The sequence below is a fragment of the Medicago sativa genome, chromosome 2, assembly GCF_051527215.1.
Source record: "Medicago sativa cultivar Bolivia chromosome 2, Bolivia_mono, whole genome shotgun sequence".
In the NCBI taxonomy this organism is placed as follows: Eukaryota; Viridiplantae; Streptophyta; class Magnoliopsida; order Fabales; family Fabaceae; genus Medicago; species Medicago sativa.
The window spans coordinates 47776829-47799846 of record NC_140750.1 but is presented as its reverse complement, the minus strand read 5'-3'; the positions used below and the strand labels follow the sequence as shown (position 1 = coordinate 47799846).

Genomic DNA, 23018 nt, shown 5'->3' with positions numbered 1-23018 from the left:
GAAATGGCCGCTGGTGGTCTCGATTATTCTATTCGAAAGAAATTGGATACCCAATATCTTAGAGATATGGCACAATTAGCAGACAGAGTCCGACAAGTCGAAAGACTTAAGGCTGAAAAAGCCCGGACGAACAAGTTCCCTAAAAGGGAAAAGTTGCCTATGTAGATGTAGGAGACAGTGACCCTGAATTCGATTGGGGATCCGATGCTGTCGAAGAAAATAAGATTAACCTGACAGAATTAAAAGATGGGCCGCCTTATACATGCAAATTATTAAGGCCATCGAATGGAAAGAATCCAGAAGAACCTAAAAACTACAAATACCCTCCTAAGACATATACTTTTGATGTTTCTAAATGTGAGGAGATCTTTGATCTCTTAGTTGCAGATGGCATAATTTTGGTGCCAAAAAATATGAAACTTCCCCCTTTAGAACAAAGGAAGAAGAGGGGATTTTCTAAATTTCATGGTTTCTTAGGCCATAACTTATCTCGTTGTACTTGTTTCAGGGACTCGGTGCAAAAAGCTCTCGATGAGGGAAGGCTGAAATTTGGAGATAAAACCAAACAGCCAATGCAAATAGATGCAGATCCTTTGAAGAAGGCTAACTCAATGTATGCTGATGTGGTTGCCATAAACATGGTAGATATCTCAGAAGAGTTCGGCACTGAATCCCCTTCCTTGGTCCCAATTTCGAATGAAAATCTTAAAATTGGAGAGGAGATGGTTGTTGAAGACCATCGATCTGAAAATGCAGTGGTTACTGAAGACCAGTTTGCTGAAAAAATGAAAGTGGCATATCCTAAGGCTGAGGAAGATTTAATTGATTTTCTCAACAGATGCAAAATTTCCAACGCACACGCAATACTTTGCCCAAGATGCAGCGCAGTTTCCGATAAAGAAGCTGCAAAATCCGTCAAGGGATTTCAACCCCAAACTAAACGAAAAGGGGGTTGGGTTGATAACCGTCCAAAATTCGGTTTCAACAAACGAGGGATTCCTTATAAGATGAAAACTTCAGAGAAGAATCCAGGTAAAAGTCACAGGCGGACTTTCAATCCTCCTTCGAAGGCTCCTACAGATACTTGGGTCTTTTCTGGGGGCAAGAAATCTGGTTACTCCGCCCCACCAACGAAATGGGTGAAAAGAATAGCCACAACGTCTCATCAGCAAGAAACATCGAATTCCAATAAGTATGCCTACAACAACAATTACAAGGGTAAGAACCCCATGACAAAAACACAATGGCGAAGGTATCAACGCCAGAAAAAGGTAAACATGTTGAAGGACATCACTAATGTTGAAAAAAGGGAAGAAAAACAGGACACTGTTTTCGAAATGGTCAAAAGACAAGCTACTGAAAGAATATTTTCCCCTTTATCAACTTTGAAAAAAGATATTCCGAAGGAGGATGAGGAAATGACTTCAAATTTCTCTGAATCCGACCCAAGTCTCGACATTGTGTGTAATGTTGTGTCAGTGCTGCTAGTCGAATATGATGTACCTTCCGAAGTAAATGAAGTGGAAAGTGATTTCACTGAAGAAATGGCTATTCACAAGCCATTATGCTATTATGTTATGAACAACGGTTGTGTCGAAGATCAACATGCAGTGTTCGAGAGGCCTGATATCTCGATGATGCATCACCTTAAACCTTTATTTATCCAAGTCAAGATAAATGGTGTAGGAGTGAATAAAGTATTGGTGGATGGAGGTGCCACTGTTAATTTGATACCCCAATCTTTCTTAGGAAAAATTGGGCTTGTTGATTCTGATTTAAAACCACATAACATAGTTCACACCAATTACGAAGGAACAACTGGCAATTCCCTTGGGGCTGTCGAAGTTGATTTGATAGTTGGAAGTGTGAAAAGAACAACTACATTCATGATAGTCTCATCTAAGGCTAACTTCAATCTGTTGTTAGGTAGGGAATGGATCCATGGTGTGGGGGCAATACCTTCTACTGTGCATCAAAGGATTGCTATCTGGAGAGAAGATGGTTTGGTAGAAAATGTAGAGGCCGATCAAAGTTATTTTTTGGCTGAAGTCAATACCATCACCAAGAAGAACTTCGATAAACAACTTGCAAACATTTCTCCAGTCCTTTCTTTGGGTCCCAAATATGTAGTTTCTGAAGATGAAATGTGCACTATGAAACTGCATCCAGATGGTTTTGTATGGGAAAGAGAGCTCATTGATCATGATTACATAATGGTGAATCATAGAGAAGCTCCCCTAGAAGAGGAAGATGTACTTAGAACAAGAACTTCAGCATACAGGAATGTTACTGACGACCTCATCGATGGAGTGTGCAGTCTCACCGCTGGGGTGAGATATCAAAAAGGGATCCATGATTAAGCCCAATTTTTGGGACTAAATTACGGTCTACGTGGCCGAATCCCAATTACAAACGGCTAAAGAGGCCGAAGTTTCACAAAAAGAGGTGATCGAAACTCCGGTAGAAGATGCTATTGATGATCTCCTTGACGATCAAAAGTTGGACTGTATATATGACGACGAACCTTTGGGTTTCGAAGAAGATCCTATGGGTTCTACTATTAAGATGAAGGTGCAAGATCCTCTCGAAGAAGTAGATTTGGGAGATGGTTCCGTCAAAAGATCGACATATGTAAGCGCCAAGATTCCCAAAGAATTGAAAGTTCGAATTGTGGAACTCCTAAAAGATTACAACGATTGTTTTGCTTGGGATTACAACGAAATGCCTGGTTTAGATCGAAACGTGGTAGAACTGAAGTTGCCAATTCAATTAGATAAAAAACCAGTAAAGCAGATTCCTAGAAGGTTCGCGCCACAGATCTTACCAAAAATTAAAGAAGAGATCGAAAGACTCTTGAAATACGGTTTCATCAGACCGGCCAGGTATGTAGATTGGCTAGCAAATGTAGTGCCTGTTAAAAAGAAAAATGGGACGATAAGAGTCTGCATTGACTTTAGAGATTTAAATCTCGCTACCCCCAGAGATGAATATCCCATGCCTGTAGCAGAAATGCTAGTAGATTCAGCAATAGGATTCGAATATCTAAGTATGCTTGATGGTTATTCAGGCTACAATCAAATTTTTATTGCTGAAGAAGATATTTCTAAAACAGCGTTTTGATGCCTGGGGGCATTAGGCTGTTATGAATGGCTAGTGATGCCATTTGGCCTAAAAAATGCTGGTGCTACATACCAAAGTGCAATGAATTCAATGTTTCACGACTTCATAGAAGACTTTATGCAAGTATACATCGATGACATAGTAGTTAAATCCTCATCACAGGATAGGCACTTAGATCACTTACGCCGGTCATTCAAAAGAATGCGGCAATATGGATTGAAAATGAATCCATTAAAATGTGCATTTGGTGTTTGCGTATGTGATTTTTAGGTTTTGTTGTCCACAAAAAAGGAATCGAAATAAATCAAAACAAAACCAAAGCAATAATGGAGACTAAAGCCCCTTCAACCAAGAAAGAATTGCAGTCTTTGTTGGGAAAAATCAACTTTCTTAGAAGGTTCATATCAAACCTAAGTGGCAAGACACAAGCATTTGCGCCACTGCTTCGTCTGAAGAAAGAAGATACGTTCAAATGGGGACCAGAGCACCAGAAGGCTTTCGATGAGATCAAGTCTTACTTGATGAACCCTCCTATTTTGTCACCTCTTTTAAAAGATAGAAAGATGAAATTGTATATAGCAACATCTGAAAATACTATGGGAAGTATGTTATGACAAGAGGATGAAAATGGTGTAGAGAGAGCCATTTATTATCTTAATAGGGTATTGAATGATGCTGAAACAAGATATCACCCCAGTGAAAAATTATGTCTTTGTTTGTATTTCTCATGTACAAAACTTAAGCATTATATAAAGTCTTTTGATGTTTGTGTTTACTCTCATTTCGATATAATTAAACATATGTTGTCAAAACCTATTTTGCATAGCAGAGTGGGGAAATGGGCTTTAGCACTTATGGAATATTCATTGACTTATCAATCTTTGAAATCCGTTAAAGGCCAAATTGTGGCTGATTTTATTGCTGATCATTCGGTGGAAGAACCGTTGCCTGGGGGCATCGAAAATCAGTGCTGGAACTTATATTTCGATGGATCTAGTCATAAAAATGGCGTTGGAATTGGGATGGTGATTGTCTCGCCAGACGAGACTAAAACTAAGTATAAATTTCAAATTAACCAATTTTGTTCGAACAACGAGGCTGAATACGAGGCCTTAATTACCGGTTTGGAAATCTTACTCGAATTGGGGGTTAAAAACATAGAAATCAAAGGAGATTCAGAATTATTGTTGAGACAATTGACAAAGAATACAAATGCGTCAAGGAAGGTTTAATTCTATACCTCACCATAGCAAATGCGTTACTCAAATGTTTTGTCCATGTCGAAATAAGACATATTCCTCGAATGGAGAACCAAGAAGCAAATGACCTTGCTCAAGCAGCTTCTAGATATAAGGTTTCGAAAGATCAAGAGTAGGAGCCAATCGAGATTAGGAATTAGCATAGTTCGAAAGAATCCCTCCCCAGCAAATTGCAACACCAAAACTTGGGGGTATGGAGGCATCTCATAGACAAATACAAGGTACAAACTTGGTCGAAATTTTGGTTGTTAACAATTTATCCGATAATGATTGGCGAAAGCCCATTGTTAATTATCTGGAAAATCCTGATGGCACAACTTGTCGAGAAATAAAATATAAATCCTTGAGCTACGTGATTATCGGGAACGATTTGTTCAAAAAGACTCCAGAGGGAGTTTTACTTAAATGTCTTGGAGAAACTGAGGCATATTTGCCAAGGGTTGCCAAGGGTGCCAAAAGCATGCTGGAATCCAGCGAGTACCAACAAGTGAACTACATTCGATAGTCAAACCTTGGCCATTTAGACGTTGGGCTTTAGATGTAATTGGGGAAGTAAAACCTAAATCATCGAAAGGCCATAAATATATCTTAGTTGGGATAGATTACTTTACCAAATGGATAGAGGCCATCCCACTAAAAGAAGTTACACAGGATGAAGTGATAAGTTTCATCCAAAAATATATTATATACAGATTTGGCATTCCTGAAACTATCACCACAGACCAAGGATCTGTGTTTACTGGTCGAAAGATGGTGAAATTTGCTGAAAAAACAGGTTTCAAATTATTAACTTCGACACCATACTATGCCCAGGCAAATGGTCAAGTCGAGGCAGCAAATAAAAATATTATTTCGATAGTTAAAAGGAAAGCCAAGGGCAAACCCCAAAATTGTCATGAATTTCTTGGTGAAGCTTTGTGGGCATGTCGAACTTCTCCCAAAGAATCGACAAATACTACACCCTTTAAGCTTACATTCGGCCATGACGCTGTCTTGCCAGTCGAAATTTTTCTTCAATCAACTAGAGTCCAAAGACAATTTGAGATTCCAACGAATCATTATTGGGACATGATTCTGGATGAGTTAGTGGATCTAGACGAAGAAAGATTGATGGCACTAGAAGTTCTTACAAAGCAAAAAGAAAGGATAGCGAAAGCTTATAATAAGAAAGTCAAGTCGAAACTTTTTGCTCAAGGAGACTTGGTATGGAAAGTTATCTTGCCAATGGACAAAGAAAAGTCGAGTGTTGGGGAAATGGTCTCCTAGTTGGGAAGGACCATGGGAAATTCGAAAAGTTTTCTCGAATAATGCGTATGAAATTAAAAAATTAAATGACGACCAACGAGCTATGCGCATAAACGGAAAATATTTGAAAAAATATAAACCGATGTTGCAAGAAATTAAAATTGCACAAGAATAGTTTGAAATAGAAAACGAAACATGGCATTAAAAGATAGTGCCAACTAACGGGCAATTTACATCATAAGTCCCAAAATGGATAAACTAACCATTACAAAAAAAAAGTGTAAATAAAGCAAACTAGGATAGATTAAAACTTAAACGATGCTAGTCTGAAGTCAGAATCTGAGGATTGGTGAATCTACCATTGATGATTCATACCAAAGACTTCGATAAACCATCAAACTTCTGGGTCAAAGCGACAATCGATGCAGAAGTTGTGAAAGTTGTAGTCTTCATCAGCAGCGGGGAGAAAACCGCGATAATGCCCCGCCCTTCCATCTCCTGGGCAGTTAAGCCAGTTGTTGCAAAACTGGAGACGCATCAGGCCTGTAGGCATAGCTCTCCTGTACGATGTACAGCGAAATCTGAAAGGAGTGTCGCCTCCCAGAATGTCCAGCCGATAACATTCCATCCTTCTGGTCATCAAGAGTTCCTTGAAGTCTTCAATCAGTCCCTCATAGTCTAGAGGAGGTGGACCCATAGCCCTCATAAGGATTTGGAAGTATTCAGCGCTTTTAAAAGGAGCAGCGTTCTTCAGTAAACAGTCTATGGTACCAAGATTTGGTGTCTCATGCAACATTTGTTGAGAACACCGAAGGAGACAGAACATAGGATTACCATGAGCCCATAAACGCTTCATGAAATCGAGTTTCTCATGGCTTGGTTCCAGGTCAGTAAGAAGCGGAATGCAGTCATTGCCAAAAGATTTGGTGATAATGGGATCCCTACAAAGCGTTGCATGCCTTTTGTTGGTTCTTTGAAAGTAAAAGAGATCGTACATACTGTGTTTAGCAACCCTCGCAGCAATGTTGATGAGGACATCATCTCCTAGAAAATCCATTTTAAGAAAAGTAAACTTAAAGAAAGGTTTGAGAATTGTGTAAAGAAATGGAAATGGGAAGAAGATGATAGAACTTTTAAGAGAAGGTTAATATTTATAATGAAGATAGAAGTTGAGAGGGTTTACTTTTTTACGGTTTCTTAACTTGCACAGATGCGTACACGTGGCATAGTGATGGATGCAGGTATGCCTTGGAAAAAGAGGGAAGTTGTAAAGTTTATTTACTTACTCTTTATTTTATTTTCCTCTAAATGTCATTATTGACAAGAAGTTTTACGGTTTCCTAGGCAAGTTTAACTTGTTTGGTTAAACAAAAGAAACTTTTTGGTTTCTCATCATTACTTTTTCTTGAAACCTGTTCCTAAATAGTATTCTTGTAATATTTTAAAGAAATGAATTTGGCAAGTGAAATTTCTAAGAGATAAAAAGTGTTAATGCCATTTAGACGGTAGGGATACTGTCATAGAATACAAAATAAAGATAAAAAGGGAACAACGTGTTTCAAAAGGAAAATTATTACAAAGAGATTTGTACTAAATGACAAATTCAGACAAAAGTATGTCGAGTTGGCTCTTGAATTCTGAAAGCTTTCCATCGAGAACATTGCAATTTTCAGTGAGGGTTTGTATTTGCTGTCGAGATCGTTGTGACTCCCTGGCCTTTTGAAGGACAACATGAGCCTCTTGTTTCATAAGTTTCTCTTTGTCCAAGAGATTGGTCTTTTGGGTTTCCAATGCTTTGGATTTCGGCCTTGTGTTTTGCAATGGCAGCATCGATCTCTTCCACCTTCTGTCGAGTGACTGGAGTTTCTTGTCGAAAGGCTTCAAATTTAACATTGAAGGCAAAAATATCTGCCAAAATCTGATCACAGCGTTGTGTTTGTTCTTCGAGTTGGGCCTGATCAGTCTTCTTCTCTTGAAAGCTTTGATTAATGTTATCAAGAAGAGGCCCTAACACTTGAGAGAGGTTTTGGAATTTAGAGCCAGAAGGAAGCTCACACAATTTGTGAAGCAATCCTTTCACTTCATCAATGACGCTCTCATCGTGCTCAATAGCTTCCAGTAGATTGACTTTCAAGACTTTGTCTCGAAATTCTGCTAAGAGATTTTCTTTTGATGTCTCTGACGGAGCATCAGTGGAAACGTTCAAAGATTTACCACTGCTCTTCGAGAAAAGTGCATCATTCTTCATCAAGAGAGCAAAAGCATCTAGAGGGTTCTCTTGTTCAAGACGATCGAATTCTTCCTGGCTTATAGTGGCATCCGCCAAGTCTAAATTGGCCAGAGACGTAACTTTCTTCGATGAAGGTTCGATGTGATCAGAGGCGTTCTTCTCAAGAACTGGCCTTTCCTCCTCAATCAATTTATCGAGGTCTAAGCCTTCATCATGCGTTTTTTAAAGCTGATTGGGAGAAGTAACAACAACATCAGGAGAGCTAGTCTCGACGCCTTCCTCTTCCTCAACAATAGGAGTTGGAATTTCCTTATCAGTTGAGAAAAGTTGACCCTGTTGAGATGTATCAACAATGCCATGTTCGATACCCTGAAAAACAAAATAAATATTGTAAGGGGTTATCCATATAACATGAAATAGAATATGTTAAGTATGACATTAGATCGATAAATTACCTTCGAAACATTGTCACCTACATAAGATTGAGCGCTGTTAGGATTTGAATTCTTGTGACCTTGTTTTCTCCTTTTTGGGCTCGATTTGACTGGAGACCCCTCGGTATGCATAGTCTCAATAGTAATCTCTTGGACTTTATGTTTCCTTTTCTTTCGGCCTTCTTTGGTTTTTGGCATTTCCGGAGTCGTAGTAACTTCAATGGCCCCAGAAGTGGAATCAGGCTGAAAAGACATTGATAATGAGAGATTATCACATAAAGTAATACTTGAAGATAGATCAACAAGACTAACGTGATCGTCAGGAGTAAGGTCCTCAGTCTCCTTGGGAGATGGTACAGGAGAAGGTGCAATCTGTTTCTTCTCTGATTTCGATGATTTTTTCTTCTTTGATGTCTTCCCTGATTTAGACCTCGATGGCTTTGGGACATCTTCATCATCACTTTGACCTCCATCTTTGGAATCCAAGGAAATAGCTGCAAGGCAGGATACAAGATAAGTGGCAATAGTTTTTCTTTCTAAAATTGCTTATTTTTTCCTAAAAATTGATTGATAGCTTCATACCTATTCCTATTGGAGAAGTGATTCGAATGTGAGGAAAGTCTAAGCCAAGATGACCTCTAAAAGTGTATAGGTTCAATTTCGATGCAGTCACTTTATCCTCATCTTTCTTTATTAATTGTTGTTTCATTCCTAGTGAAGAAATACAAGGTAGCCATTTTGGATATGGTGGCCTAAAAGCTAATGCCAATTTACTGGTTGGCAATGGAGGGAATTTTGTTTTAAAATGCAATGCAAAAAGATATTTACTGGGAGTGAAGGGTGGGAATTTCATCGAAGGGAGTTTATCGTAAATTTTATCCCTTAAAGTTTGGGCAACATAATTAACTGTCCGTTTTAAATGTAGAGGGTCATATGTGGTTTGAAAATATTTCTGAAAAGCCTGAATTTCTCGAATATGCGTACCTTTGTTCTTCTTTGTCCTGTTCTGCATAACATTAAAGGCAAGAATTAGTTGAGGAAGCAATTGATCGGGATTCACTCGATTGGTCTGGCGTTTGTAATATTCACGCCACCATCGAAAGAATGCCTCAGTGCATGGAGTAGACAAAGCAAACGGCATGGGCTTGAAAACAAGCTTTTGTTTCTCAGCTTTACTTAAAGTTGACCTCCAAAGGTGTTCTATCATTGGCTACCTCAAGTCATCTACGTTTTGGTACAAAGAAGTAGGCTTAGGCTGAACTAACCCAAATTGTCTGGCAACATGATTTGGTTGGTAACCATATAACCCATAAGGACCACCAGTGGTGAGCCTGCTAGACAGAAGCGTGGGAGTCAAATAAGCTTCCCAAATGGCATTGATTTCTGCCTCATCTTCGACAGAAGTTGATGGAAATTCTTTTCTAAACCAAGTAGGTCCTCGAGGTCTGACAGTGAATGGAGCCATAGCAGGAGTAAAAGTATCACATTCTAAAAGGGTATTAAAAGCAATAGAAAATAAGTCTTGAGAAGTCTTATTACCCTATTGAAGCATGGCCAGACTATGCCTTCGATAGAGCTGTCTTCATATGCTTTCGTAAGACGACTAGGAAGGGCAACAACCAGTTTTGTCCTAAAAGTGGCCAAAAGCCACAATTGAAATAGCCAAATAGGACCAGGAATAATCAGACTTCTTCGAGAAAAGTACTCTTTACTGTTGATCACTGCTTGGTTCAAATTTTCATATAGAGATCCTAAAATAAGTTTGCTTAAGCAAATATCTTTGCCTTCATGTAATCGAATGGCTATGTTTGTTAATTTTTTAGGAATCTGGATAGACCTTGAGCAGAAAATGAATTTGGATAACCAACAGGTTAAGAAGGCAATGTGTTCTGTATCAAAAACCTCAGTGGTTGAAGTGTCATAATGGTCTATGATGAAGTTGCCATAAGCAGGTCTTGTAAAGTCGAGAGAATTCTGATTGATGCTTATCAGGATCGAAAGTTTGGCCAGTGGGTTTAAGGCCAGTAATGCCTGCGACATCTAGCAGAGTAGGCGTAAGCATGCCACATTTCAAGTGTAGGCTATTTTTCGAAGGATTCCAGAAGTGTAGGGCAGCAATTATCAGTTCATTATGGTACTTGGGTCCTTGCCTAGAAAGATGAATAAGGTCAAAAATTCCTATATCTTTCCAAAATTGACCTTTTCTTATTTTCTAATTTATCTAACCAGCCAATGTAGGGTTCACTTTCACCAATCTTCGGCTCCGTTCTGAACTTAGACTTTAAGAAAGTCAGGTCGTATGGACCCTTAGTAAAGATTAAAGGGAGTTGTTCTTCAGAACATGGAAAAACAACACTAAGACCTTTTGGGGTCTCTTTGTCTAAGGGGAGTGGCCCTAATAATGCACATTTTGATTTAGGGCAAGAAATAATTACCTGGGATTTCCAGATTTTCTCTTCAGCTTCTTTGATGTCTGGTTCTTCGGTGAATACAGGAGCACCAACGGAAAATTCCTTGGAAAAATTAATAGGTTCGTCGCAATTAGCAGCCTTTGAGGAAGAGCTTTCTGCATTCGTCATGATTAGAACTGTTTGTCAAATAAAAAGACGAATGGAATGGTGTAAATTTTTTTTTTTGGGAAAAGATGAAGTTTTTGGAAAGGGTTTTTTCATGGTTTCTTTTTGAAAAAGAAGATTAAACAGTGAAATGGGAAAGCTTGGAAAGTGAGAAGGTAAAGATAAAACCTTTATGTTTTATAGCCTTTTGATCTGGACATGTGTTAACATCTTGTGTTGACAGTTTCCTACAAAGTGGTAGTTCCCAATGACGGAACGTGGCCCACTAACTATGGTGGGGACACCAAAATCTTTCTTTTTGAATTGTTTCTCTGAACAAATGACGTCATTTGAGTTCAAAATGTCGATTAAACTGAAATATATTCGTCGAGGTCAGAAACATCTTTCTCTCCTTACCACTAAGATGAGTCGACAATGACGTTTCTGGGGGCAATTTGTTAGCCTGTATTTTTAAAGGCTATCATTAAATGTAGTCAAGGAGAGTTGACCTTATCATCGAAGAAATAGAAAAAATTAACTCTAAGGTTTTTTATCGAAGTTGGGCTTGCTGGGAGCACATGTTCCGGTTCAACAAACGAAACCTATCGAAGGACAGTTATTTTGGATAAGGACACCTCCAAGGCGCGTTCGAAATTCAAATTTAATAGATAAGACTTATTAGTTTTCTATAGTTATAAGTTTGAATTCAAATTCAGGTGGTTATTTCTATTTGTATAAATAGTAGTTTTTCTGATGAAAAAATGGTCACAATTCAATCATACAAAACTTACACTCAAATTATCCGTATGGAAGTGAGAAACAAGTTACAAGTTGCAATGTATGAATCTGTGTACCGATTTACATTCAATTAATGCAATTTAAGTTCTTTGTCTTAAATATCTTTGCATTTTACTTGTTCATGTTGAACAATTTCTTTGTTTTTTCACTTAACAAACTTCGATTGAATTCAACTGGGTTGAGTTCGATTGCTTTTATTTTCTTTGTTTCATTTAACTTTTTATGAACATTACATCTCTTGAAAATAACACAAAAGCACAAATATGCTCCTAAGATTTACTGGTTGATCTTGCAAGTAATTATTTTTAAACCAGCGGTTGCTTACCAAAAATCAGTGTAAACAGGTGGATGATGCTTAATGAATTTCATAGAGATTAGTGTCTCTATGTTAAGCCTATTGTTGCCTTCAATTTGATTAATACCCTCCTCCTCACTTACTCCAAATTTCCTAGCAATGAATGTAATAACACCACCCACTACTATATCAGCTACATCTTTAGGCTTAGATCCTATGGAGGCAAGGTAATCAAGCATGTAAAAACAAGTATTCACGGGATTATTAGTAAGCATAGCCCAAAGCATGAAGAGTTCATCCGTCCTACATGTTCCTACATCTTTCCTACCCCAAATGGTACAAGCCATCACTCTTTGGAGGTACCTAAGCATAGGATTATGAATGTTGCTAGCCTTGTTGGAACGTGAAACATATTGATTTAAATCGGTGATGCGTTTCCAAAAGCTAGCAGGGTCATAGTCTTCCGACTTTAGAGCTTGATTCCAAGAGTCATGGATGAACCCCGCATTTGCGAAGCCCATTTCATTGCAAAAAAATTCAAGGGACATCTCGTAATCAATATTCAAAAGCCGGAAGGAGACTCTATGATCGTGGTCATCTAAATTCAACTTATCTTTCTTGAATTGTATGGAACTTAAAAACTCATAAGTGAAATTTTCATACCCCCTCATAGGCTTAAGCATCTCACTCCATCCTAATCTATTCAACAGTTCAAAAGCATTGTCCCTAATCTCAAAGACATTCAAAGTATGAGAGTCAGGGTACCTACAAGGATGCAAAGGTTTAGAAATAAGAGGTTTGTACCTTTCCTTTTGGTTGTTATCCTTGAAGGCGATGCCATGATTCTTAGTCGGTGCTCTTTTCTTTGATCGAGATCCTGTAAGTTCAGATTGTAACCTAAGAGAGGGTGAATTAGGTTTCTAGGAATATTGGTTAATTTTTCAGAGTTTAGCGTTGTTGATAATTTTTCCGGTAAATAATGATGAAGGTATGAATGCAGAAAAATAAAAGAGTAAGGGAAGAAGAAAAGACACAAGAGAGTTTATAGTGGTTCCCCTCTAAACCTTAGGGTCAGTCCACTCCCTTCACACCCCGCGAAGGAATTCAATATGTTAGAATCTTTGTTACAAGCAATCTCACCCCAAGACCCCCTAACAATCTTTCTAACATAAACACAACAAAGAAACCCTCTCTCTTGATTACAACACAAACACCAAACACTTTTGGTGGACTTTGAATCTTCCCGAATCAAAGAACCTTTTACAACAATCACAAGATAGCACCCCACTATCTTAAACAATAATTCTCACTAACAATGACAAGAAACTTTACAACAAAGTAATTGAAGAATAACAAATGTATGGCTGTATATCTTTATTAATATCACTCTAACAAATGGACTTAGTGCTCAGAAAACTTTTTTAATAAATGTAAAATTGTATGCAAAGTTTTCCAAAAAATTTGAATGAAAGTTTGAAAGCAAGTGATATTGAAAATGTCAATTGAGATAATGAAAGTTGTTGTGTTTAAATTGCTTTGATTCTCAATTGAATTTATAGAGGCTAAAAAGATGTTTATGAAATGATACTATTTTTCAAAAAGTTACCAATGAATAGAAACATATTTAAAATGGTACCTATTCATAAAAATGAGAATGAAAAATATTTGAACCAAAAAGTGGCTGTTGGCATATCAAAAATTCTGGCCGTTGGAAAATTTCTAAAACTAGCCGTTTTCTAAATAGCAAAAAATCAACTCATTATTTGATTAAAATGCTGTATGTATAAATGATATAAATTATGCCTTTTTAGAAAGATAACAAGCAATGCCAACGTGAGTATGATAGATTATTCCTTCCTATCTTAATTGATTATGCCTAAGAGAAACATGCAAGATTAAAATCTCATAATCATTATGCCCAAGTAAACTGGATGCTCAAAGATATTTTAATGTCAAAATAAAATATGCAATTTCCAAAACCAATTCTTGTTTCTCATGTAAAAATATTTTAATGCAGAGTCATATTTAAATAAAAATCATTGTGAGTGTCTGATTTATTTTCAAGAGATATTTAGGCATTGCTTCATATGCGGACTTAGAAAAATGTTAGCGATTATTTTCTGAGCATTCTAAGTTGTTCCATAAGTTAAGAATGATAAATCAAAAAATAATTGCCATACTTACAAAGTGTATAACCAAGAAGTCTAGACACTAATCTTCATTCTTAATCTTCATCTTGAGCCTCCATGGTTTTTCTTCTTTTGTGATGTGTGTTTGTTATCATCAAAACTCAGCCAAGTCTAAGAAGGAAATCTTCTTCACAATCTCCCCCTTTTTGATGATGACAAACCATATCCTTTTGACAATGTTTGCTCAATGAAACTCTCCCTATCTTGTATATCTCCCCCTTTGTTTTGCAATTGGATAACCTGAAACAATTTAAACACAAAACACAAACATACACTTTCTCCCCCTTTTGACATCATCAAAAAGAAGAAAAAGGGTAAATTCCACAGGGTCGAAATAAAAGGAAAAAAAAAATTATGTACAAATAACTTATCTTCTTCACAATGAGCATTCAATCTTTAACATAGATTTTGCATATATGATATGAAATCGATAATAGTAATTGTATACAGATTTTCATGATATGCAATCAGTTAGTATTGGTTTCATGAAGCGTACTGAAACTTTGTCAATTGCACGTAAGTAGTACGATTATTTATTTGAGTATCTTTCATACAATTAATTGCTATACATGGTTACTAAAACCTCAACCAATTAATCACAAGTAAATGCATTTTTCCTACTATAATTTCATTGTATTGAACAACAACAAAGATAAGCAAAACATAGGAATTCTAAATGAAAAATTTCAACCATGGATTACGTGGATTTACAAGGTAACCATGAAAGAAAACAAATTCATCTAATCATGCACTAAAAAAAATCATAATATTTCTCAACTTTTTATTCATGGTATGCATCAAACAAAAATGACATAAATGCATAGGTTCTCTATGTTTGAAAATTTTAATAATGACATTTAATTTGGAAATTTTTTCTGATCTTCGGAAACTTTACTAGATGCAATATGTCATAGAGGCAATCACGTTACCAAACTAATTAAAAACAATCATAATTTCAAATCAACAACCACATGAAATATGCAACAAAATAAGTTTGATAAAAATTTGTCACTATACCATGATCATTAATCATGACGAAAATATGAAGCACATTTCATAAGCATGTCATATTTTTATCCAAATAAATCGTGTACCTTACACCGTAGTCATGAATAAATATGAACATGATAGAGTTCACATAAATTCCAAAGCATCATCAAAGCGTCAATCTTTCTCAAACCATCTTAATACTATCATATCATATGGTCTTGCATTTTGAAGAACCCAATTTAAATATGACAATTTTAGCCTATGGTCTTCAAATGCCTACAAAACAATTAATAGTACTTTCTAGGTACCCATTGTGATTTGGGTCCTTGTGGGTTAATACCTTTCTTTACCCAAATAAATTCACCATAAGGAACACCGAAGTTTCTTATGTAACAAGTATTTGGAGTATGACCTTTTATGTTGCAATAGAAACATGTTAAATTATGAACATGATGTGAATCAAAATTATTTCCTCTGGAGAAATTATTCTTAATATTTGAATTATTTTTCTTAAAGGAATTGTTAGAATAATTTCTTCCTTTAGAATTAATTCTTTGATTCACATTCTTGAAAGAATTAACAGCATGCATTTTCTTGGTTTCAATGTTGTTGGGATTTGTACTTGCTTTAACAAAAACCGTTTTATTGGTGTTTAGTTTATCAAATTTAGAAAAACCAAGCCCGGATTTGTTGTTTGAATATCTTTGTTTACTAAGCACTTCTTCCAAACCATTGTGACCTTTTTCAAAATTCTTGATCACTTGATTTAATTCAACAATTTTTGTTTCATTTTCTTTACATTTATTACATGAAGAAATTTTAACCTTTTCTAATTCTACTTGTGCATCAAAAGCTTTTCTTTCAGGAGATACAATTTGTTTCTTTTGCTTTGCACAAGTTTTAGAAAGATTAATGCATTCTTCATACAATTCATTAAATGCATTTTGCAATTCTTCATAAGAATATTTATCATTATTTTCAGAATCACTAACCTCATTTTCTTCATCATCAGAATGATGAGACGCCATTAGTGTCATGTTTGCACTTTCTTCATTTTCTGATTTTGAAGACGAACTTATATCGTTGTCCTCCCATGCAATGTAGGCCCTTCTTGGCTTGAATTCTTTCTTTCCTGTGTGGTTGTTCTTCTTTGCAAGGATCGGACAATCTGCCTTCATGTGACCTTCATTTCCTCATTCGAAACGTGTGAAATTCTGTTTTGATGTAGAAGCATCATTATTCTTGTGAAATTTTCTTTTATTAATTTTAATTTCTTTATCTTTTTGTAGAAATTTTCCAATTTTTTTTAAAAGAATAGTGATGTCTTCATCTTCATCAGTGCTATCATCTTGTTGAACAACATTGGACTCCGCCTTCAAGGAAATGTTCTTATGTTTCTTTACTACTTCTTCATGTTGTTCCAGTCTTGCAAGTTCAATTTCATGCTCTTGTAATTTTCCGAAAAGTGCTGCCAACGACATGTTTGAAAGACTTTTCGTTTCAGATATGGATGTTACTTTTGGTTGCCATTCCCTTGTTAGTGACCTGAGAATCTTCAAGTTTATTTCATTGTTGGACAAGGTTTTTCCAAGGGCTGCAAGATGATTGATAAGATGTGAAAATCTCTTCTGCATGTCTAAAATCTTTTCTCCTGGTTGCATTCTAAACATCTCGTACTCTTGAGAGAGTGTATTCAATCTGGAACATTTTACATCATCCGTTCCTTCATGTGTTGTTTCCAAAGTGTCCCAAATTTCTTTGGCCGTTTTGCAATTAGAAATTCTGAAAAACTCATCCATCCCAAGAGAGGATTGAAGAATGTTCTTTGCCTTTTTGTCAAATAACACTTTTTTCCGGTCATCATCATCCCATGATGTTTGGGGTTTGATACTAGTCACACCATTTACAGTTGTAGTGGGAACATAAGGACCATTCTGGACAGCATCCCAAATTTCTTCACCTTGGGCTTCTAGATACGTTGTCATCCTAATTTTCCAGAAATCATAATGATCTCCGGTGAAACATGGTGGTCGGTTTGAATTAGGACCTTCTCCTAAAAATGGTTTAGCGGAAGCCATTTTCGGGATCAAAGAAGCAAGTTATCTTTAGTATTGCTCTGATGCCAATTGTAAGTTCAGATTGTAACCTAAGAGGGGGTGAATTAGGTTTCTAGGAATATTGGTTAATTTTTCAGAGTTTATCGTTGTTGATAATTTTTCCGGTAAATAATGATGAAGGTATGAATGCGGAAAAATAAAAGAGTAAGGGAAGAAGAAAAGACACAAGAGAGTTTATAGTGGTTCCCCTCTAAACCTTAGGGTCAGTCCACTCCCTTCACACCCCGCGAAGGAATACAATATGTTAGAATCTCTGTTACAAGCAATCTCACCCCAAGACCCCCTAACAATCTTTCTAACATAAACACAAGAAAGAAACCCTCTCTCTTGATTACAACACAAACACCAAACACTTTTGGTGGACTTTGAATCTTCCCGAATCAAAGAACCTTTTACAACAATCACAAGATAGCACCCCACTATCTTAAACAATAATTCTCACTAACAATGACAAGAAACTTTACAACAAAGTAATTGAAGAATAACAAATGTATGGCTGTATATCTTTATTAATATCACTCTAACAAATGGACTTAGTGCTCAGAAAACTTTTTTAATAAATGTAAAATTGTATGCAAAGTTTTCCAAAAAATTTGAATGAAAGTTTGAAAGCAAGTGATATTGAAAATGTCAATTGAGATAATGAAAGTTGTTGTGTTTAAATTGCTTTGATTCTCAATTGAATTTATAGAGGCTAAAAAGATGTTTATGAAATGATACTATTTTTCAAAAAGTTACCAATGAATAGAAACATATTTAAAATGGTACCTATTCATAAAAATGAGAATGAAAAATATTTGAACCAAAAAGTGGCTGTTGGCATATCAAAAATTCTGGCCGTTGGAAAATTTCTAAAACTAGCCGTTTTCTAACTAGCAAAAAATCAACTCATTATTTGATTAAAATGTTGTATGTATAAATGATATAAATTATTCCTATTTAGAAAGATAACAACGTGAGTATGAAAATATTCACAGTGAATGAAGGGGATGGCGTGGGAGACAACTTCATCTCAGTCCAAAACAATCCTTTATTTTCTGAAAATATTGTAATGGCGGAGGCTGAAAACCAGCCCCGCCAACAGCCATGAAAATCATTAGCTGGAATTGTAGGGGATTAGGGAGCCCACGTACAATTCCTAGTTTAAAGTACCTAGTCCGTGTTTATAAACCGGACATCCTCTTTCTTTGTGAAACTCTCTCTAATGCTAATAAAACTGAGGAATTAAAATATGTCTTGGACTATGATTGTTGTTTTTCTGTTGAGCGTCAAGGAAGAAGTGGTGGTCTTGCTTTATATTGGAAGTCTTCTATCAATTGTTCTATCCTTAATTATTCCAGCAATCATATAGATGCTGAAATTCTTGATGTCAGTAAAGGCAAATGGCGAATGACTGGTTACTATGGTTTTCCTTCACATGGGCGAAGAAGAGAGGCTTGGAATTTCCTCAGACAACTTGCAAGTTCTTCCAATTTACCATGGTGCATCCTAGGCGATTTCAACGACATTCTTTCACCAAATGAAAAGAAGGGGAATAATGAAAGAGCTAATTAGCTTATCAACGGTTTCTGTAATGCAGTTACTGATGCTGGTTTGACAGATGTATTCACTGAAGGGTATTTATACACTTGGTTTAAATGCCTTGGTACTGTCAGGGCTGTGGAAGAGAGGCTGGATCGTGCTCTTGCTTCTAATTCATGGCAAGGACAATTCCCTAATGCGGTTTTAGAAAATTTACCTGCACCTTCATCAGATCATTATCCAATTATGCTTCTTTGTGAACCAGGAGTGCGGCAACACCGTAATCATTCACGGTTCAAATTTGAAAAATGCCTGGTTGATGGATCCAGAATTCAAAACCTTTGTTAATAATAAGTGGTCATCGTATGGCAATTTCCCAATCACCGAAAAGCTTGAATTGTGTGCTGAGGATTTAACTAGCTGGAGCAGTGATAACTTTCAACATCTAAAGCGTGATATTGATGATTGCCGTAAACAACTTGAGCAGGTGCGTGTTCAGGTGGACAGCGACAACATCGATTGTTTTAACAACTTGCAAAACCGCATGAACAGATTGTTAATTCAGGAAGATGCTTTCTGGAGACAAAGAGCCAAAACACACTGGTTGCGGGATGGAGACCTTAACACCAAGTTCTTTCATGCAGCGGCATCCTCAAGAAGAAAGGTTAACAGAATTACAGCCTTAGTTGATGAAGATAATATTCGAGTTATAGATGAAACCAAGCTCTGTGATGTGGCAAAAATTATTTTGATAATCTATTTATGCCGCAATTCAGTGACACCGCTCCTGTTATTGAAGCTATTCATGAAACTATCACCTTGGAGGACAATAATTTACTCGCTGCACCTTTTGCCATCGAAGAGTTTAAAACTGCGGTGTTCTCGATGAAACCTGATAAGTGTGCAGGCCCTGACGGATTTAATCCGGGATTCTTTCAAAAGTTTTGGCCAACTTGTGGGGAAGAGCTATTTAATCAATGTTGTAGCTGGTTGACGTTAGGGACCTTCCCATCATCCTTAAATTCGACAAACATTGCCCTTATTCCGAAAGGGGAATCTCAGACAACAATGAAAGATTGGAGACCAATCGCTTTGTGCAATGTGATTTACAAGATAGTTGCAAAGGTTCTAGCCAACAGGTTGAAGATTGTACTGGATAAATGCATTTCTGTTACTCAGTCTGCTTTTGTCCCGGGGAGATCTATCTTGGATAATGCTATGGCTGCAATAGAAATCATACATCATATGAAGTCGAAAGTCAAAGGAAAGATTGGAGAAGTGGCTCTGAAACTGGATATAAGCAAGGCATACGACAGAATTGAGTGGAAATATCTTAGGGAGGTAATGATAAAGATGGGTTTCTCTCAGCAATGGATCAAATGGATTATGTTATGTATGGAAACCGTTGATTATTCTGTTCTTGTCAATGGTAATGTCACTGGTCCCATTATTCCTGGAAGAGGTCTGCGGCAAGTGACCCTTTGTCACCATATCTATTTATAATTTGTGCAGAAGGGCTGTCTGCTCTCATTCAGAAAGCAGAAACTAGAGGTGATATCAATGGAGTAAAGATTTGCAATAATGCACCGATCATTTCACATCTCCTCTTTGCAGATGATTGCTTCTTATTCTTTCGTGCAACCCAGACTCAAGCATTGAAAATGCGGGATATTCTTTCTGTTTATGAGAAGGCATCAGGACAAGCTATCAATCTTCAAAAGTCCGAGATATTTTGCCGTCGCAATGTTCCAACGGCTGACCATAATAACATTGCCAATATTCTAGGAGTGCAGGCGGTTCTGGGTACAGGCAAATATTTAGGCCTTCCGTCTATGATAAGACGGAGTAAGAAAGAAACCTTCAATTTCATTAAAGACTGAATCTGGAAGAAAATAAACTCATGGAGTAGTAAGTGTCTATCGAAGGCAGGAAGAGAGGTTTTGATTAAATCTGTTCTGCAATCCATCCCAACCTATTTTATGAGTTTATTCACACTCCCATCATCTTTATGTGATGAAATTGAAAAGATGGTGAATTCTTTTTGGTGGGGTCATTCTGGTTCTAACAAGCGAGGAATACACTGGATGTCTTGGGATAGATTAGCAATGCATAAAAATGATGGCGGTATGAGTTTTAAAAGTCTATGAACATTTAATCTTGCAATGTTAGGAAAGCAAGGTTGGAGAATTTTGACAAATCCTGCCACTCTTATTGCAAAAATGTATAAAGCAAGATATTTTCCGAGGTGCAATTTTCTGGAAGCAAGTATAGGGCACAACCCAAGTTTTGTTTGGAGGAGTTTATGCAATGCTAAGTTCATTCTCAAAGCTGGAAGCAGGTGGAAAATTGGTGATGGCACATCTATTCCGGTTTGGAACAACTATTGGATGAAGGATAATGTTACTCTTTATCCTCTTGAGGATGTGGCGTCCACTCTAGCCAACCTTCGTGTCTCAGACTGTCTATTGCTGAACCAGAAATCTTGGAATCTGCCCTTTCTGTGTTCAGTTTTCAATCAGCAGGTGGTGGAGCATGTTGTCAACACACCTTTGTATCCTTCAGTGCGCGAGGATTGCTTGGTTTGGAAAAAGGAAAACAACGGAGAATATTCAGTTCGGAGTGCTTATCGTTTATGTATGAACGAGCTGCTGGACACTTCACACTTTAAAATGCAAGGCGCATGGGATTTAATATGGAAGCTCAACGTGCCACCGAATATAAAAAATTTAGTTTGGCGTATTTGCAGGAATTGTCTTCCCACGCGATGCAGGCTTCGAGATAAAGGTGTTAATTGCATAGCTAGCTGCGCCTTATGCAATTCGAGTGAAGAAGATAGTTTGCACTTGTTGTTTCAGTGCTCTAACAGTATGCATATTTGGAATAGATGGAACATATTTCCTTCTGTCAGCGCTTTCTTCAGCCAAAATCAAGATGCAAGAGGCATTATTTTTAGTTCCCTACAGGTATTAACAAGAGAAGATGCAGCTGTATTTTGTTGTATTTTATGGAGCATTTGGAAACAACGTAATAACAAAATATGGAACGAAGTGACGGACACGCAGGCTTTGGTTTTTGATCGTGCAAAGGCATTGATACAAGACTGGAATTCAGCAAAATTAATACGAGGAGTTTCATCTACCCACCAACAATCAGAGCGTATTTCCTAATGGGTGAAACCGAGTCCAGGTCGTTTTAAGTGTAATATTGATGCATCCTTTTCAGAGGCTTCAAACATGGTTAGGATAGGAATGTGTATCAGGGATGAAAATGGCACTTTTGTTCTAGCTAAACAAGAATGCTTTAGTCCTATTTGTGAGGTGCATATTGGTGAAGCGTTAGGACTTTTGTCCGCATTAGATTGGGTGCATAATTTAAATCTAGGACCTGTAGATTTTGAGCTGGATGGTAAGAGAGTGGTTGATGGTTTCAATTCCCAAAATTGCGGTGTCACTGAATTTGGGAATATTATTGAACTTTGTAAATCTCTTTGTAGCAATTTTTATGTAAACTCATATGTCGAGTTTGTACGGAGACAAGCAAACGAGGTTGCCCATACCTTAGCAAAGGCGGCCTTGTTGTCAGCTAGTTCCCAGTTGGTGGTAGAAATACCATATTGTATTGAACACATTTTGATGAATGAAATGCTATAACTTTATTTCTCGCAAAAAAAAAAAACAACGTGAGTATGAAAGATTATTCCTTCCTATCTTAATTGATTATGCCTAAGAGAAACATGCAAGACTAAAATCTCATAATCATTATGTCCAAGTAAAATGGATGCTCAAAGATATATTAATGTCAAAATAAAATATGCAATTTCCAAAACCAATTCTTGTTTCTCATGTAAAAATATTTTAATGCAGAATCATATTTAAATAAAAATCATTGTGAGTGTCTGATTTATTTTCAAGAGATATTTAGGCATTGCTTCATATGCGGACTTAGAAAAATGTTAGCGATTATTTTCTGAGCATTCTAAGTTGTTCCATAAGTTAAGAATGATAAATCAAAAAATAATTGCCATACTTACAAAGTGTATAACCAAGAAGTCTAGACACTAATCTTCATTCTTAATCTTCATCTTGAGCCTCCATGGTTTTTCTTCTTTTGTGATGTGTGTTTGTTATCATCAAAACTCAGCCAAGTCTAAGAAGGAAATCTTCTTCACAATCTCCCCCTTTTTGATGATGACAAACCATATCCTTTTGACAATGTTTGCTCAATGAAACTCTCCCTATCTTGTATATCTCCCCCTTTGTTTTGCA

The 23018-nt window shown here is 36.8% G+C and overlaps 1 protein-coding gene and 1 pseudogene across 1 annotated transcript; one reads left to right on the top strand and one right to left on the bottom strand.

Moving 5' to 3' along the window:
* Positions 1-11962: 11962 nt before the first annotated feature.
* Positions 11963-17193, bottom strand: LOC146947017 (uncharacterized; annotated as a pseudogene).
* Positions 17194-18318: 1125 nt separating this feature from the next.
* LOC146947016 (uncharacterized) lies at positions 18319-22403 on the top strand. The gene is made up of 8 exons (XM_085748357.1): positions 18319-18694; positions 18812-19033; positions 19083-19240; positions 19323-19417; positions 19530-20215; positions 20266-20562; positions 20923-21618; positions 21976-22403. Exons 1-8 carry the CDS (start codon positions 18319-18321, stop codon positions 22401-22403), a joined length of 2958 nt encoding a protein of 985 aa, XP_085604483.1.
* The last annotated feature ends 615 nt before the right edge of the window (positions 22404-23018 follow it).